Source organism: Rhinichthys klamathensis, unplaced genomic scaffold (genome assembly GCF_029890125.1).
Source record: "Rhinichthys klamathensis goyatoka isolate OS25496 unplaced genomic scaffold, OSU_Roscu_1.1 h1tg000192l_1, whole genome shotgun sequence".
NCBI classification, from domain to species: Eukaryota; Metazoa; Chordata; class Actinopteri; order Cypriniformes; family Leuciscidae; genus Rhinichthys; species Rhinichthys klamathensis.
The window spans coordinates 4944455-4963511 of record NW_026606718.1 but is presented as its reverse complement, the minus strand read 5'-3'; the positions used below and the strand labels follow the sequence as shown (position 1 = coordinate 4963511).

At 39.1% G+C, this 19057-nt stretch overlaps 1 protein-coding gene across 2 annotated transcripts; it reads left to right on the top strand.

Moving 5' to 3' along the window:
- The first annotated feature begins 392 nt into the window (after positions 1–392).
- calm3a (calmodulin 3a (phosphorylase kinase, delta)) lies at positions 393–14628 on the top strand. Of its 2 annotated transcripts, XM_056262521.1 has the most exons (6): positions 393–551; positions 6762–6792; positions 9258–9401; positions 11163–11269; positions 13208–13343; positions 14431–14628. In XM_056262521.1, exons 1-6 carry the CDS (start codon positions 549–551, stop codon positions 14457–14459), a joined length of 450 nt encoding a protein of 149 aa, XP_056118496.1. In that variant the 5' UTR covers positions 393–548; the 3' UTR covers positions 14460–14628. The 2 variants fall into 2 exon arrangements, with proteins under 2 accessions (XP_056118496.1, XP_056118495.1); XM_056262520.1 differs by lacking the exon at positions 393–551 and having other exon boundaries at positions 6756–6792.
- Positions 14629–19057: the final 4429 nt, after the last annotated feature.

The window sequence follows — 19057 nt, the reverse complement described above, 5'->3', positions numbered from 1 at the left end:
AGCCTATGTGAAATTGGAATTTCAACTGGTAAGAAAATTTCAATTGAAGAAATTCAATTGTTGATATCGAGAATTGATTTCTTACTAGTTGAAATTCCAATCAAGAATTCGTATTTCTGCAAGTGATGATGTCATTGTTGATATCAAGAGTAAACATTTTTACTAGTGGAAAGTAATTCCTGATATGAAAAATTGCCATTGTTACTAATAGAAATCTAATTCCTGATATCAAGAAATAACATTTTAACTAGTGAAAATGTAATGGTTGATATCATATCACATTCATATCCTGGGAATGGAAAAAAAAAAAAGTCTAAACGGCTTGCCATAGTGATGTGTGCAGAAATAAGATGAGCTGGCGCGGAAGGATACAGTATGAATGAGGCCAGAGCGCAGCGGCAGCGCATTACTACACCTCTATCCGGCGGTGGGTCAGTCACTCGCTCACTCACAGGAACAGGTCCTGCGTTAATACGGCAACATATCAAACACAACCAGCTCTCTGCAGTTGATTTTACACACATTTACCGGACGGACATTGCTTAACGATGGTGAGTTCAGCCTGACGTTTATGTCGTTTCTTTTTTCCTGCTAACGGTTTAGCCACTTTAGCATCCTGTCAGAGTTTGACAGCTAATTATGGTTTTACTAATAATTTCGCGTTGTCTTTACCAATATAAAACGTATTAAGAGTGTTTTAGCTTTACCGAATGTGTAGCTATGATATTTTTTATTTAAACAAACTGCTAATTAGCCAGTTAGTGCTATCCAACAGATGAACATGTGATCTATATTATACGAAAAACATATACCAATCAATATGAATTAGGCCAAAAGAGATTTTGGAAAGGGATAAATGAATAAATTAGTTCCGTTGCGTTTTAGCGCGTTCCCGCTGCTGCTCTCGCGCCAGCTGAAGTCTGTCAATCACATGCGCACCAGTTTCTGTATTATGTGTCTTGCATATTCTTTAACACAAACTTGCTGTTTTTGTCACATTGGACTCTAGTTGTTGCGAATGCATATGTGAAATGCAATGCACAGCATGCACGGTGTCTGTCCACAGCATTGACAGTTTAGTGTGTGTTAGATGCATTACTATTGCGGGTTTAGTATGTAAAGCATCATGCGTGATGAATAAACGCAGTGCTTCTGCTCATCTCGGTGTGTGTGAACAGTGACTGGCTGCTAATTTTACATGGGCTGAGCTCATTGCCTTTAACAGAAGGATAAGTGTGGGCGTGGTGGTGTAAAAATAACCATAAGCAAAAGCATATGCGCTCAAGTTCCTCATTTCTGGAATAATCTGAATCGGTCTTAGCTTGTTTTGCCTCCATATATTTGCATTGCATGCACGTTCACGAAGTTTGCAAACGTCCTGCGGATATGAGGCTGTTGCATTTGCATGGGCCAAAGTTGCAACATGTAGGGTAGCTGTTGCACACTGGTTGGTCAAAACAACAACAACCAAAAAAACTGCAGTTTAGCATCTTGCAGCCCCAAATGATCATAGCTGTGTAAGGCATAAATATGAATGGAGTGGGCAGTGAGGTTGCATATTGCAGCAGGCTGAACTGCAGTGAAGGATCCTGGTTGTCCCCCTCCCCCTTTCCCCCTGCATTGAACCAAATCATAGCTGGTGCAGCAACACGCTGACACTAAATCTGCAGTGCAGACCAATGGCGGACTTAACCAATAACCGAGGTAAGCAGCCGCTTGGGGCCCCAGGGAATCAGGGGGCCCAAACAAATACTCTGAAGCCTATAAATAATATATCATTATTTTTATATATATATATTATTGTATATTCAAGATGTCATCATTAAAGTTTTAACTTTAGTATTAGGCCTACATCTTCGTGAACAAGGGGATTAGTAGACCGTTCCAGTGGTACTGCATATGCGCGAATTTCCCTGGGAATTTTTAAAATTGTTGCCCATGCCCCATTGACGTACAAATTTGCTGCTCTGACCCCGCCACCCCCATCCAAAATTCGGCGATCTAACCCACTCCCTCACCGGAGAAAATGGCTTTGGGCTAGTTAGCATAAGGAGTTTTAAAGTCGTCATCTGATTTAATTCTACAGGATTTCCGGGAGACGTGTGTGTGTGTGTAGCGTTCTTTAACGAACCGCCTGGGAAAGAAAGCCGTAATGACGCCAAATCTCCTAATGTAAGATGAATGCCGTTGTATAATTTACAGCTGTGACAATAACGCTTATCAGGACAGGACGAACGAACAAACTGTTATTGGTTGCTTTATATGTCGGTCAGACATATAAGACTTGGGTGGTCTTTGTCCAACGAAATCTGCTACGGAGTTCAGACCTTTTCCCCGTCAATCTGAAGGTCTGGCTACGCGAGACTAGCTCTGTGTCTGTCCGGTGTTTTGATTAGAAAGCAGGATTGTCATTCATTAACACTTGCCTGTGTGCTGTTTTTTGTGTTGTGTTTGTCCCACGGAAATCCTGTATAATTAAACCAATCAGATGACGACTTTGAAACTCTTAAAGAGTTTCTAATTTTCTGTCCCTTATGCATCAGATGCTCAGGCCATCCTTAAAAATATTTTGGTTTGCAGTAACAGCAAAAAAAAAAAAAAAAAGGGTCGGTAGGTAGGTCTATATTTTTTTTTTTCAAAATTCAATGAAAAAAAAAAGGAAAATTTTGGTCATGGTGATTACATCGGGATGAATTTAAACAAATTTGCATATCGTGACGCCACTGACAGTGTCTTCAACCCATGCCTTTGGGCGCACCATTGCGAATCTCATTCTGATACAGGTTATAGACAACAAACAATTTGAAATCTTTGTCAAAAAACATGTTTATTGCATTAATTCCAGCTGCATTCATTTGGGGAAAAAGAGTGGATTTTCAGAGGGAAACAAATAAATTAAAATGACTAATCTCACCAGCGCCGCGCCAACCAATAAAACAGCGCATTTGGCACTATTCGTTTAAATTGGACCCATAAACATCTGCTATTATTAACGGAAATCAGTGAGGTCAAATGGCTAGGCGCATTGTAGAAACTATATTAAGTAGTCCTGACATATTATGGAATGGTCGATTTTCTTTAGTGTAATTTAGTACATTTCGGTATGGGATGTGCTGTTTTATTGGTCAGCGCGGCGCTGGTGAGATTAGGTCGCGCAAGCAAACAGTTCCTCCCTGCGCTGTCGAGTCTGTCGCGCTCGCGCGTCTCGGCCCATTGAGCCGCACAGATTACATGTCAGCGCTGCGCGAACTCTGTAACACCGCGCCGTTTCGTCCCACTTTCGGTGTGTTTGGCTTCCCATACTTATGTGTGTTTGTCAGAGCCTGCCGTTGCTGTGTGACGCGCGTTCGCGGCGGCCATATCGTGACTAGCTGGACGCGCTCCGAGAAAAGGCCGTTAACATCTATTCCCTATTTGACCATTAAAAATTTCGAATAATGAGCGCCTAAATGTAGGCTCATGCAGACGTATTTCACAAGCAGCCGCGCCGCAGCCATTACCGAGCGCGAACCATTGACCGTGAATGAAATGAAGCGAACGCACAGACCATAGTGTGACATGCGTAAACCAATGGTGTAAACCTAATCATCATATAGATGACGCCACGGGTTTTTATTTAAAAGAAAGAACGTAGCCTATGCTTGCTATAATATAATTGATATTTTATTGCATTTGTATTAGTTGTTTGAAGAGTAAAAAAAAATCAAGTTTGCAATAAACTTAATGCAAGTTTACAACCGGCAAGTCGGTCGGACTAAAAGGGAAAAAAAATAAAAAATTGGGTCGGTCCTAAATTGACAGGGTCGGTCGGGTTACGGCAAACAAGAATATTTTTAAGGATGGCCTCAGTCAACAGTCCGTGGACGTGACTTCTAAGGCTGAGAAAACTAGGAAAGGGACCTTTTAATTAGTTGGTCAGGGCTCAACGATAAGGACTGCCCCAGGACAATTGACGGACATCACTGACCCAATCAAGCCAGTGCTGCATTGCCACGAAAGTTTATCATTTGCATGTGTTTTTAAGCCTTGCCAGTTTAAAAATTCAAGCGCAAGAAGATGCGAAAAAGTTCAATTTGGTACTTGTGCACTGTGTGAGCATTTTTGTGCATGCACACATCCTGAACACGTGCCACTTCTCAGACAGCGCCTGAATACTTAATCGAATTCTCTTTCACGTCGTCTTGCGCTTGAATGGACAAATTCACATTAAATTATGTGAAAATGCCCGTCTTGCCGAGTATCCTAGTAAACAGTCAGTTATGGCTTAAGTGAGCGTAAACCGTCGAGAAAGAAAACTCATCCGTAACACAATATTCGATCTGGACATTAGCTCTTAAAGTGACAGCAGCGTAAAAATCCTGCTGCTGTCTATGTTTTTAATGTTTTTAACAACAAAGGACAGAGAAAAAAAATCACTCGCTTCTCTTGACTGAATTACTGCTAAATATAATATCTAGATTTAATTTATACAGTGAAGACTATGCAGTTTTATTTTACATTTAATTACTTTATTCAATTTCTATAGGCTACCTGAAAACTACTGTTAGATGGTCGCCGTGATTTTGCCAAGAAAGACATGTTCCTGGATCAACATTCCTGTTGAAAAACATAATCCTAACCCTATCCCACCACTAAACCTAACCCTACCTATAACCTATCCCTAAAATCAGAGGGAAATGATAGGTGAAAAAGAATTGTGTAGAAGCACCTAAGCCTTGTTATAAGCTTAAACTTGATACTAACTGTAAACCCGTCGTTCAAATCTGATTGGTTGATTGGAATGTTGTTCCAGGATCAACAAGGATGTTGATCTAGGCACATATTCTACTTGGTGAAATCACATTCACTGCTGTTACTGTTAGACCTAACTGAAAATCCTGAAAAGTACTGATTATTTAATTTGTTCTTTTGTATTTATTAATGCTATTGCTATTATTTGTTCTTATTTTATTAATGCCTGTTTACTTATCTCTAATAATATTTGAGATTTATATTAGTTAAGGCCAGTTGTTTTTGCTTTTGGAATCAAAATTGGAATGTAGAATTGAGAAATGTCACTGGTATCTAAAATTTGGTTTCATAACCTTTAATTTACATAATTATTATTTACATATTTATTACTTTTTTGTGGGGGGCCAGTGGAAATTTTGCCAGGGCAAGCAAAAATAAAAAAAATATTTGGCGTTAAGCATTGTGTTAATGATTACAGATTACATTACATTAAGATTTTGGCATATGGTTAATTTACAGTTGTAGAAAAATGGTTGAGTGTTGTGAGAAAGAGAGAGCAAAATAAGGGTTACAAAGGTAAAATAACTTGTGCGGAGTTGGTGTGTTGGGGACCCATGCCTGGAATTGCTTAGGGCCCCAAAATCACTAAGTCCACCCATTGCACACGCGCGCACACACACACGCTCTTGCTCATCAAATTGGAAAGCAACTCGGAGAGGACTCTTGTTGCATGACAAACATTTGTCCCATCATGCTCCACTTAATTTGCTGCAGTCATTGAAATGCAGTAACGGGCCTGAGAAGCGTTGCGCAGAATATGTTAGCCGGCAGCAACAGAGACGGCAGCCCACCTGCATCCAAACTAGGCATTTAACCATTCGTGTAGCTGGTCCTGGAGGACATGTCCACCCGAGGTCTGATACGGGCTGCGTCAGAAAGCTGAGGTTTGAGATTTAACAGGTCTCGTTGTGAGAACTAACCTATGCCACTCCCTCACCATACACGCGTCAAAGTAGCCGGAGAAACTTTTCTCTCATCATTTCATTATTTACTCGCCCACCCATAGTGTCGTTCTAATGCAGTATTCCCTTCGTTCCTTTTTGGACCACAAAAGGAGAAATTTAAAAATATCATTCATATAGTGACCAGCATCAAGCTTTTAAAAAAGATGCAGAAGTATCACAGAATGATCCCATGCAAGACATTTGATGAATTGATAGATGAATAAACACAGAAATTAAAACATGCTCATGATTGAAGAGGTGTGTTCAAATCATTGCATATGAATTGTTTAAATTTTTTTATACTTAATAGATCCAGGACAAAAAAGTTATCATCGTGTCAGTAACCCCTATGGCTATTTGAGAACTATAAAGCACCATTTCCACTAACAATTTGACAACGGCACGTTGAGCTTTGCATAGGAAGCTCATACGCATCATGTTCAGAAAAGTCTAGTTCCTCTTCTGCTTTTACAGTACAAAATTTGATTAGAGCTTGTGTGCTCTTGTTATTGGGGTAACCATTTTTATCAGCTGTTTTCTCATCTCACAAATGGTAAGCCAAATGTATTCAAGCTAAAGTCAATGCCTCATATGTGGATGAGTCAGACCCGTGTCCGCTGTATTCTCATAGATCATTTTACACCCTGTCCATTTTAAGCTCCAAGCTTTATGAATCACCCGTCTTTGAATACAAGGCATGGCACTTCTCACAAAAGTCACAGCTGAATCACGGCGAGTGAAGCACGTGCCCAGATGAATCCTCTCGTCTTTAATAATTGAATAATGAACTCTGTGTCAGAGAGAAGCGCAATCATTTTAAGTGTGTCGCATTCATGACCCCCTAAGTGGCACTGTCTAATTATAACTTCCGTGGATATTTTTAAAAGAGTATTATTATGCACGTCCTTCATTATACTCATTTAGTCAGAGGTGTGTGTGTGCACTGCAAAACTGGAGCTTGTCTTGTAGTGATGTGACACTGAGCTGATTGACTTTCTCTTTCTCTTCCTCTCTTTTCTAATGCAGGCAGATCAGCTGACCGAGGAACAGATTGCTGGTGAGTGAACTCTGACAGTCATCTTCAAAATGGTCACTAAGGCCACTGATGCCCCTCAAGTCAAAATTTGAATGCGATGGGCTCGTAAACACGACTAAAGAAGTGGGAATGTCTTATTACACAACATCATCGGTACGCACCGATAGCAGAAGACAATCACGTGCCTATAGAAGCTTATATTGCAAAAGATTGTGCTGATAAATGGGATTATAAATATAACTCTGACCTGAAGAACATGTTAAGACGGTGTCCCACTAGCCTACTCCAAGCAACTTGATTAAGAATGGAAGAGGGATGACAGACTAATTCACTGCCCTTGATTTTTCTTGAGATTCATTTTCAAGTAATATCAGCTGAACAAACATTTAGTGCAGTTATTTTCGACTAGGGGGTCGCAAGATGGCTTAAAATTAGTTTAAAAAGACAAAGCAAATAATAAATGAGCAAAATTATATAAATTGGCTAAACCGACATGCTGTTTGTTATTTCAATTAATTCCCTTTGCAACGTAATTTTTATTTCAAACCAGGGTTTCCACGGACTTCCACTGGATATGTGAGGGGAATTTTAAAAGCACTATTTCTAGACCTGAAAAAAAGTCATGGAAATGACTAAGATGTTAAGTCATGAGAATTTCTGTAATTAATATGTATAATTTTCATAAGTTGTCGAGCTCTGAAATATGTTAGGTATAAATTGCCAAGAAGTTGCTATTTGCGAGTAAAAAATAAAAACGTCTCCCGAAACAACTGGGAAAATCATGTAAATTTACTAGTCATAAAAAGTAAGACAAGAACCACGAAGAACATGGAGTTCTTGAAACTTATGGAATTATTTTATTTAATAATTTGAATATATTGGTTTATGTAGTTTTTGTTAATAATAAAAAAGGTTGTCAATACATTAGAAATATCCTGTCCTTCGAAACCACTGGTCTAGTGGGATGCTGACCTTACAGTGGGTGCACAGAATAGACTCTGCACTCCTCTAATGTTCATATGTCTAATAGTGTGTAATTTGCGCGGCTTTAAAGTAGGGCTGCAACAAACGATTATTTTGATAATCGATTAATCTAACGATTATTAGAACGATTAATCGACTAATCATCGATTATTTCGCAAACTAATCAGTAAGTTTGGAACGATTATTCAGCTTTTCCAAGTAGTTAAAACATTGAGTTATACATATTCTAACTATAATATAAAAAAAGAAAATCACTTCAGCTTTTGAAATAGTTGTTTTAATGAACTTTGAGCCAACTAAACAGGTCATTCTCTTTAAGTTTTCAGATTTCGGTCCAACTCAAATCACTCACAAATGCTCTCTAAGCATTGTTTAATAGGCCCACTGCTTTTCTTAGAACTGAAACAGAAAAAGGGACATTTACTTCAGGACACAAAGAATGGTAAAATATGAATCTGCAAACAATTATTATAATTATAAAATTACAATCTTTTTTTACATGACAATTGAGCTGACAGAGACGTTCTCATTCACCTTTTAATTTATAGTATGATAAAGTAACTGTCATGATATTCTTCCTATGTCATAGGAAGGATATAACATCTCGTTTTGTAAGTCTTCATGATTATTGAACAAAATACAGGCAAATGATAAGACTATAATAATACCTAATGTATACTAATAGTGTTACAATAATAAAAACAGCCCTGACTCCTAAGCTCGATCAAGCTTTATTCTATACAAAATAAGTCATCACATTACTGTAATTATATTACTATTGATAATATTATTACTATTATTAGTAGTATTGCATTCTCTAATAAAGAGAGATTTACCGCTGGTTAGTAGGCTAAGCTCCAGCTGGAGAACACTCACTTCTCACCGGCTCCTCTTTTGCCGGGATGTTTCCTCTTGTACTCCAACATGCATTGTGCTCCCGTGAAAATTGCACACGACAGCATTCTTGATTTGAAGTTTTGTGAAACTTTCCCAAACCTAAACCTTGCTAGTTCGGATTCGTTTGCACTGTCATAATTCGCGCTGTTTTCTCTTCTACCGCAATAGCATTTGTAAGGGCTGCACTACACTCTAGCGCTACAGCGCCGTAGCGGTCAAATCGCGGGATTGCAGGCCCTTACATTAGGTCACGTGAGATCAAACGACTACTCGACAACAAAGATATTTGTCGACAAATTTTTATTGTCGACATTGTCGACAACGTCGACTAATCGTTGCAGCCCTACTTTAAAGCTGTAACTGTGCAAAAGTTGTAAGCTGTAACTATGAGGATAAGTGGTAAATGATGTTCTGATTGACACTTGACCATGCTACTTTCACTCTTTGCAGTATACTGTTGGTAGAATGCAAATTTTCTTTATGCAAGGAGTGCCAAGATGACCTACTTGCCAAAGTGTGCAAAGAGGGTTAGACTTCAAAAATAAAGCTCCTTTGTCATTGCAGTGTACATGTACTGTACTTACCATGTATGTAATTCAAAACAGAGTTCAAGGAGGCGTTCTCACTCTTCGACAAAGATGGCGATGGCACCATTACCACCAAAGAGTTGGGCACAGTCATGCGCTCATTGGGTCAGAACCCCACTGAGGCTGAGCTCCAGGATATGATCAACGAGGTCGACGCTGATGGTGAGACCAGGAACACGTTTGTAACGTTCCACTGTCCCGCTGTTCTTTCTGTTTGATACGATAAGTGCCTTATGTTAGTCCATTAAAGTTATGTGGCTTCTTATGTAGCAGATGCTTTTCATCTACATAAAGTTACAATACAATACCCTCCCAGATCAAGGGTGTCCAATCCGGCTCCTGGAGGGGCCACAATCCTGCAGAGTTCACCTCCAATCCTAATCAAACTCACCTGAACCAGGGATTATTAGAAACTTCCAGGCCAGTGTGTTGGAGATACACTCTGCAAGGATGTTGGACCTCCAGGAGCAGGATTGAACACCCCTGTCCTAGATCAAGCAGGTGTTAGGTGTTTTTCTCATGAGGGAAGAGTAGCATTGACAAGGATCGTCATGTGAGTACAAGGCTGCGTTTAATGTCAGTTTTAGGCTTACACTCGCAAACTTCCCCAAGTGCTTCCCCTTTGAGGACTTTACAATGCCATTTTGAAGTTCCGAATCGATCGAGGTAGACTCAACGATTATGTCATCTTGCCATTCTAGCCCTAGTTTAGAAGATGTCAGGCTTCTAGAACAGGCACTTCTTTGGAAGATCTCAACATAAGCTTGCCAAAGTTTGCAAAGTTCATGGCATCGAAACTTTGAAAAGATATTGAAGAGTATAGGGCTTGGGCGCCGCGTTGCATTCTGGGACGTGGCGGCCATGTTGACAGCTTCGCGAATGTAAACATACAGCAAGTCGAACGAGGAGAAGCAGCAGAGTTGGGAGAAAGAAAAGAAAAAAAGATGTTAAAATCCCTAAAAGGATGTGGAATTTACCGGGATACGTTAAATAGGGAAGCCAGGGACCGGTATGTGCGGCACTTTTAACGGTTTGGATCCATGTGAAATTTCCAACAAACAGTGGGAGCACAGTAACTTAATCCGGACAAAGGTAAACTGCGGTCCACCTAGCTGCTAGTTTAGTAACAGTTAGTGCTAACAACCATTCACACATGTAACATACTTTTAACTATGTGTTTCAAAGTGTAGTTAGTAGTTGTTTTAAGCAAAACTTAAGTTAGTAAGCAAAACGATGCTTAGGGCAAAGGGGTAGCAACAGGACAACAGTACAGAGACTGACAGGTCCGATGGAAGGGCTAACGTTAATGTTACATAAGAGTATTATAATACGGGATATTTTACAGGAAAATACTCAAACGGGAAGACAGCGGGAAAACAGCTCAAATAAGTGAGAAACCCGGAAAAAACGGGAGGGTTGACAGCTAACGTATCTAACTACAGTTTTGAAACGCATAGTTAAAAGTACATGTGTGAATGGTTGTTAGCAGTAACGGTTACTAAACTAGCAGCTAGGTGGAGCGCATCTTAAAGTTACCTTTGTCCGGATTACTGTGTTCCCACTGTTTGACGACTTTTTGTTGGAAATTTCATAAAAGTGACTTCCGTTAAAAGTGCCGATTTTGTTGGCTTCCCTGGTTTCCCTATTTAACGTATCCCGGTAAATTCCACATCCTTTTAGGGATTTTAACATCTTTTTTTCTTTAATTTCTCCCAACTCTGCTGCTTCTCCTTGTTCACTTGCTGTATGTTTGCATTCACGAAGCTGTCGGCATGGCGGCCACGCCAAGTAATGACGTCACGACGCCCAAGCCCTATTGCCTGAAGCAGATGCACTGGTGCAAGGATATGAAGATAATTGTTTGTTTTTCTTTTCGTTTAATCTTGTGGTAAATGGCAACAACATGGTACTGTCTGTCCACAGGCAACGGAACTATAGACTTCCCAGAGTTCCTAACCATGATGGCGAGGAAAATGAAGGACACGGACAGTGAAGAGGAAATCCGAGAAGCTTTCAGAGTCTTTGACAAGGTATGGAAATGTCACCATTAACAGCGGCTGCCATGAAGTTGAAACCAGATTAAAGCACTGAACCGATTCATGAATAGTAATCATCAAGAATCTTAATGAATGTACAAGGTGGATACTTTCGAGCACAAGAACGTGCCATTGTTATGCAGCATCAGGTTTAAGCATACAAGGCTTTCCTAAAAACGACAAGTCGACCAATCATCCAGGAAAACTGTGTAAGCTGCTAGTGTATGAAGTGTTACGCAAGGACTGTGCAGGTGTGTTTCCAGACAGTGGGTTAGATTATTCACCATGTGGGCTCAGGCTGCTTCAGGCCATGCTTCAAACGGCTTCAGTTGCATTTGGGGTCTCTTGATTGCTTCACCTCTTGCTTTGAACTAGGGATGGACATTTTGTAGTCGGATACTTAAACACAAAATCAAATAAAGTCAATTAAAAAACCCTAAATGAAATCACATTTTTATCATTTTAATGTGTCCTTATTCAGAAAAACAAGTGATGAAAGTTGACTTCTTAAGACTCAGATATACTTAGAGCAAAATTAAAGAACAAATGGGTGTGATGTATTTTCGAACAAGATTTCAGCAAATAAATGTTTGTTTCGGTGGTTGGAAAACTGTTCGTTTGCACAATTCCTGCAAAAATTTGCACCGGCTGTAAACCACCTTTGAACTGCCTTTGGTCCGTGACCATTGCAGAATAGGTGGGTGTGGTCTGAGGCTTCGCTCCACCTTCTTTGACATGGAAATCTTTTCAGGTTCATTTGTTCACTCAGTCCAGAGGTGTCCAATCCTGCTTCTGGAGGGCCACTGTCCTGCAGAGTTCAGCACAAACCATAACTAAACACCTGACCCAGCTAATCAAGGTCTTACTAAGCATACTAGAAACTTCGAGGCAGGTGTGTTGAGGCTGCTTGGGAGCTGAGCTCTACAGGTCAGTGGCCCTCCAGGAACGAGTTTGGACACCCCTGGGCCGCTCTGAGGCCTTGTCCTCACTAATACGTTTTTGTTTGAAAACGCATCTTTCACTCTCCGCTTTGGTCTTCCGTCCACACTGAGATGGCGTTTTATGAACGAAAACGAAGCTTTTTGAAAACGCTTTCCAAAGTGGATAAATTTGAAAACGGCGTTTTAGCGTTGCAGTGTGGACCATGAAAACAGAGGTACTTGAAAACGATGAGGCACGTTTAGTCATGTGACGCATAATGTGCCGATAGACATTCATGTTTATACCAGTATTGTGCCCGTTATGTGCTATTCACTTTCACACAGTTTGGTAAAATGTTAATTTGCACATTCTTTACATCACAGTCCTGCAAAGATGAACGAAAATGTATTCGCATTTGCTATCCTGCGACAAAATATGAGAGCAGTGACTGAGTGCGGCCTGGACGCGTATCAGTGAATGGGGAGATATTTCGCTAAATAAAATGATCCTGGCAGAAGAATTGCGTGACAACTTTATTATGTCTTCTTCCGCATATCATCTCAGTGAGCTTTTATGAGGGTTTAGGCATGCGCAGTAAGGTGAATTTAGCGTTTTCCGACATTTTTGTGTGGACGAGAAACTTTTGGAAAACTCTTTTACTCAACTCAAATGTATCTGGATTAATGTAGACGTAGCCGGTAACCTACACGCATGTAAATAATTAAAGCGCATAATAAATATATATGTGCTTTATATGCTATAGTATGGTTTTTAAATGGTTTTAATATATCGTGCAGCCTTAGAAAACGTGTGATAATGCGGTTCATGGATTCTCGTCCGTGGAATGCTCCGCTTACGGTATTTTGCCGGTTACTCTACATGGGTAAATTGCAATTGAGGATTTGTTTTAAATCGGGTACTTGAATTTAATTGAGGAATCGTGACAGCCCTAATTTATAGTACACCACAAAAGGACCTGATGTGTGATGAGGCATAATATTCTCTTCTCAGGATGGAAACGGCTACATCAGTGCAGCCGAGCTCCGTCACGTCATGACCAATCTGGGCGAGAAGTTGACCGACGAGGAAGTGGACGAGATGATACGAGAGGCGGATATCGATGGAGACGGTCAAGTCAACTATGAAGGTGAGCAGCTGTGCCCCAATCAATCAGGAACATTTTATTGCGTAACCAGGATGACATTTATACAAACTTTATTTATTTAGATGGAGGTCGTTCATGTTCACTGTTGTGCGAATTCATTTTTTAATTAGTTTTCCAGGGAAAGTGTTTTGTCTTGCATTCATTCTTTACACCTGCATTGAACGTTCAACACATAACTTCTAGAATGTGATGGTGTAATGTAATTCAGTGACAGTACATGGGTGATATATCTAACAATAGGAAGGACTTGTACCTGATAAAGTCTTGCATTCCAATTAATATTGCTATTTTGAATGCTTAACCTTCAAGTGCATTTTACATTTATATATCCACTTTCATTTAAAGGTTTAGGGTCAGTTAATTTGTTTGAAAGAAATTAATCATTTTATTCAGCAAGGACTGAAAGACACAAATCATTTGTTTATGTCTTCACTTTTTTTTACAAATTCATCAAAGAATCCTGAAAAATGTTTCAGGTATTTACTAAAATATTAAGCAGGACATCTGCTTTTAACATTGATCATAAATGTGTTTGAGGAGCAAATCAGCATATTATGATTTCTGAAGGATCATGTGACACTGAAGACTGGAATAATGATGCTAAAAATTCAGCTTTGCATCACAGGAATAAATTACATTTTAAAATATGTTCACATTATAAAACGGCTATTTTAAATTATAATAATATTTCACAATATTATTGTTTTTATTGTATTTTTGACCAAATAAATGCAGCCTTGGTGAGCAGAAGAAACTTCTATCAAAAACATTTAAAACATCTTACTGACCCTGAAACTTTTGTTGTGTGTGTATATATTTATTTAAAAAGGTTATATATATATATATATATACTTTTATTTTTTAATCGTGTATATATTTTTCTTCACCAAGTGATTACAGAAACTTGAAAATGAACTTTCAAATAAAAAAGCAACATAGAAAATGTTTGGCCAAAATGTTTTGCTAAAACCATGTACCAGCACATATTATTTCATAATAGAAAGAAAAATCCTGTCAGTGTCAGGAATCATTAGATTCCTATTATCTGTTTTTCTGTCTCTTTTCACAGAGTTTGTCCAGATGATGACTGCAAAGTGAAGGATTGTCTTATCCTGTATCTCTCTTTCTCTCTTACATTGCTTGTCCTACTAAGATCACTCTGTCTTTAAAAAGAAAAAAAATCTAAAGTTTACTTCAGAGAGTATTAGAATGTCAAATTCTGTGATCTCTTACCAAAAAAAAAAAAAAAAACTAAATTCAGAAGCAATTTGAATTGTCCCAGCAGAAGTGAATGGACCAAGCATAACTGCATGAGCCCTTTTGGAGCAAACGTCTCCAGACCTGACAAAAATTTCGAGGACAGAACGTCTCTTTAGTCGCACACGAGTTGAAGTCCATGCCTAGTACGGCAGCATTTAAAATGCAGAGAACATCTCCTTTCATGAGTGTTCTTTCATCGCTCCAAAATAGAGTAAATAAATATATAACAAAAAACTATAATAATAATGCTAAAACATTGTGGTAATTAGTCCAGGGTCACAGTGCTGCCTTCAATACAAACTGAGCGGAAACTTTTGCGTGTGACCCCTGTGGTGAAGTCATGCTGCTTACGTGTATTGCCTTCTCCTTTTAAAGACTCGGAACGGAACGAAAACTGGATGTTTATGAAGACGTCCACATTGTAAAAACCCGACGTCATACTCATACTCTGCGGTTTAATGGCGCCGTACGACTTGAAGAGTGTCTTTATGGGCTGTAAGGCATGTACTTGGTTGACAGTGGTTATCGTCAGCTGGTTTAAACCTTTTTTAATGTGGGTTTTGTCTCTGAAGACTTCAAACTTTGTGGGAGCGTGGACATGTAAAGTATGTACAACAGAACGACGCAAATAGCATAACTGTAAAAATATAGTTCCATAGATAATCATAATGCTATCAGTGCTATTATGCTTTATAAATGTACCGTTCTGCGATATTAACGTCTGGTAAACTTTGCATTGCATATTGTTATTCTAGTTAGGTCTGTGACTTTTGTTTGATTCATGGTCTTGAAATGTGCCATATTACTCGTAAGCCTCAACTTTCTTGCAAGAGATCTTGTAGTCAACTATGTATGTTATCAATCTGTGAATATACACACACAAATATCTATATATATTTGCACTTTGGTGTAGATTATACATTCAACCACAGAAGAAGAACCTGCTGCTGCTTTCTCCTGCTCTCGTGGGTTTCACACCTCTTGTTGTCAAGTGCTCCAAATTTCATTTGCGCTCTGCTTGCGAGACGACGGATAAAGGTGGAACTGTCGAACGGGAGTTATTTTGAGGGGTGGATAGACGATGTATTGAGTTATGTTGCTTGTAAGACTATGATTACTATGAAGGGCTTGCTATTGGTCTCATAATTGTGTTTTTGTTTTTTTTTCTTGCCAAAACATATTACTCCTGTGGAAGAGCTTTACATAGCATATCTTACTCTATTCTGGACTTGAGTTTCATGTTGGCTGGGTTAGAAAATGAGCGACAGGACGGGGAATACTCAACATGTGAAATCTGTATGGATAATATGTGAAATATGTATCTGTGTTTTACAATAAAAAAATAAAATGTATATGTTTATGCATACACTTCTGTGTTCGATGTTCTTGTTGTCATATGCAACTGTGACTTGTTAGGTTTTGTCATTAGCTCCAAGCTAATCCGCTCACTCACCCGAGAGGTCTCCTCCAGTCAAATCTGGCCTATATTTGGGTTAACTCTGAGGATTGTGCTGGATGGAGCTGTAAATAATCTGGGGTTAAATTGGGACACATCTCCTTTTCCCGTTTGCATAAGATGTGCGACGCTAAATGACTTGCCCTTTTAATGATGTGCTTGTTCTGCTGCCATGTTCACTCAGGGCATCTCAGAAGGACCTCATTTGCACTTAGGCTAAATTAAAATATTTCATTGTTAAATCTATGAGTTTTTGACAGCTTGCTTCATAAAGTGTGGAACAAGTCTTGCATATCATATCAAAAGCAGTTGAATCTTTAATATGACATGAGGCCTTGTGGATATTGGTGTGAATCACTAGATTAGTGGGATTTTTATTTGTATTTAATGAAATTCTATTTATTTATTTAGAAGAATAACCAAGATTCCCACGGCCATGGAAAACCTTGATAGTACTGAGGTAGCCTAAAAGTGGGATTTCTAGCCCTGAAAAAATCATGTACGTCAGTAAAATCGTATAACTCAATCCATGGGTATTTTTATAACGAATACTATTTAAGCCAAGCTATAAATATAGAGTAGATTTTGTGAGCAATAAATATATGTTTATAAAAACTTTATCAACTGGAAGAGTCATGATGTAAATTCATTGGTTACAATGAGCGGGAGCTCTGAACATTCAACTGCTAAATGTTCTGGAATACTCGAATTTGATTTTTAAATAATAATCTTGATTTACATTTTTAGTTTAGTGCGTGTAATGGACTGTTGGGAGTCAAAAAACCACTCGCTGCACTAGATGTGATTGGGAGTGAAATACACAAGCTGGACAGAGGATGGCGCCGTTGTTTCGCATTTCTCTCCGTGAACAAACATTTACTTGATAATTTATAAGAGATAATAACATTGAACTAATCTCCCAGAATGAAAAAGAAATATTTTTATATTATATCTTTTTTTTTCTTTCATCTTAACTCTTAATTAAAAATTCAGAACTTCAGAAGGGTAAAGAATGAAAGAAACCTATCAGATCTGCATTTTTCCTGCCTTTTGTCCTCCTGAGTCCTGATTGCTAAACTTAGTCACGAGTCACGACATCACTATAATGGCTTATACTTGGGGTTTAATGCTTGTTCAAATCTTTACCATAAGTATTAAACTTTAGGAGTGTGAAAATAATTAATTATTAGCCTACTCGGCCTTTTCACGAGTCATATATGTTTAAAGGGTTAGTTCACCCCAAAATGAAAATTCTGTCAGTAATGACTGACCCTCGTGTTGTTCCAACCCCGTAAGACTTTCGTTCATCTTCGGGACACAAATGAAGATATTTTTTATTAAATCTGAGAGCTGGATCACTCCTCCATAGGCCTCTTAAGGGATAGAAACTGGCCGGCCCAAAAGTTATGAAAGACATCGTTAAAATAGTCCGAGTGATTACAGTGGCTCAATCAAGTTTATCAAGCGACGAATACTTTTTGTGCGCAAAAAAATAACGACTTTATTCAACTATTCATTTCCTTCTCTGTGGGCCGTAAACTAAGCAAAGCTTCTGTGTTGCACGTCACACGTATAGGCTCACTATTGGCCGACGCTGGTCATGACTCATGTGTGTGATGCGTGTGACGTACAATAGAAGCTTTGCATAGTTTCACTACGTGAAATCTCGAGGCCCACAGAGAAGGAAATGAATAGTTGAATAAAGTCGTTATTTTTGTTTGTTTTTTTTGCGCACAAAAAGTATTCTCGTCGCTTGATAAACTTAAGATTGAGCCACTGTAGTCACTCGGACTATTTTAACGATGTCTTTAATAACTTTTCTGGGCCGGCCAGTTTCGATCCCTTAAGAAGCCTATGAGTGATCCAGCTCTCAGATTTAATCAAAAATATCTTAATTTGTGTTCCGAAGATGAACGAAAGTCTTACAGGGTTGGAACAACATGAAAACATTTTTATTTTGGGGTGAACTAACCTAGATTACCTCAAGTATAACAGTTAGATATTTGTATAGGCCTATTTCCAGATATGACGCAGCACGGTGTAGGTATGGTATATAACTGTTATCTTTAGTATACACATGGTTTTAATGTATCCTGTTATACAGTTGTGAAATCGCATAGCTATGTCTGGCAGATAATACATTACTTGAGCAACATTAGCTAGAAAATTGCAGTTAATGAGAAATGCTTGTTCATCATTCCCGGGTGTAATGGAAAAATAGCGGCGACGACTGTGATGTTAATCTAAAGCACTCCCACTCTGACCTGTGGAAAAAGTTTATGTGATCCACACAGTGTTGAAGCTGACGTGTATTTATTGATCCATTGGCAAATGGAGGTGAAAACCGTCTGGTTTCTTTCATCCTCCCTGTACAGTTCCCCTCCCCTGATATCACACTGTGTGTAATATTGATTGTAAACTGAGGAGTGGTTTTGGTGGCCATATGATGCTCATATTTACTCGCTCGTATACGTCCAGAGACAGTGTCCAACCTCAACCCTTTTCTCACATTTATACTGCTATACACTTACCTAAAGGATTATTAGGAACACCATACTAATACTGTGTTTGACCCCCTTTCGCCGTCAGAACTGCCTTAATTCTACGTGGCATTGATTCAACAAGGTGCTGAAAGCATTCTTTAGAAATGTTGGCCCATATTGATAGGATAGCATCTTGCAGTTGATGGAGATTTGTGGGATGCACATCCAGGGCACGAAGCTCCCGTTCCACCACATCCCAAAGATGCTCTATTGGGCTGAGATCTGGTGACTGTGGGGGCCATTTTAGTACAGTGAACTCATTGTCATGTTCAAGAAACCATTTTGAAATGATTCGAGCTTTGTGACATGGTGCATTATCCTGCTGGAAGTAGCCATCAGAGGATGGGTACATGGTGGCCATAAAGGGGTGGCCATAAAGGGATGGACATGGTCAGAAACAATGCTCAGGTCGGCCGTGGCATTTAAACGATGCCCAA

What these genes read in the sequence shown, in the direction of transcription:
- calm3a (XM_056262520.1), top strand. Translation starts at nt 6,756, where the DNA reads ATGCAGGCAGATCAGCTGACCGAGGAACAGATTGCTG. An exon ending in CTTTCAGAGTCTTTGACAAG is followed by an intron (nt 11,270 to 13,207) that starts GTATGGAAATGT and finishes TTCTCTTCTCAG; the next exon opens with GATGGAAACGGCTACATCAG. An exon ending in CGGTCAAGTCAACTATGAAG is followed by an intron (nt 13,344 to 14,430) that starts GTGAGCAGCTGT and finishes CTCTTTTCACAG; the next exon opens with AGTTTGTCCAGATGATGACT.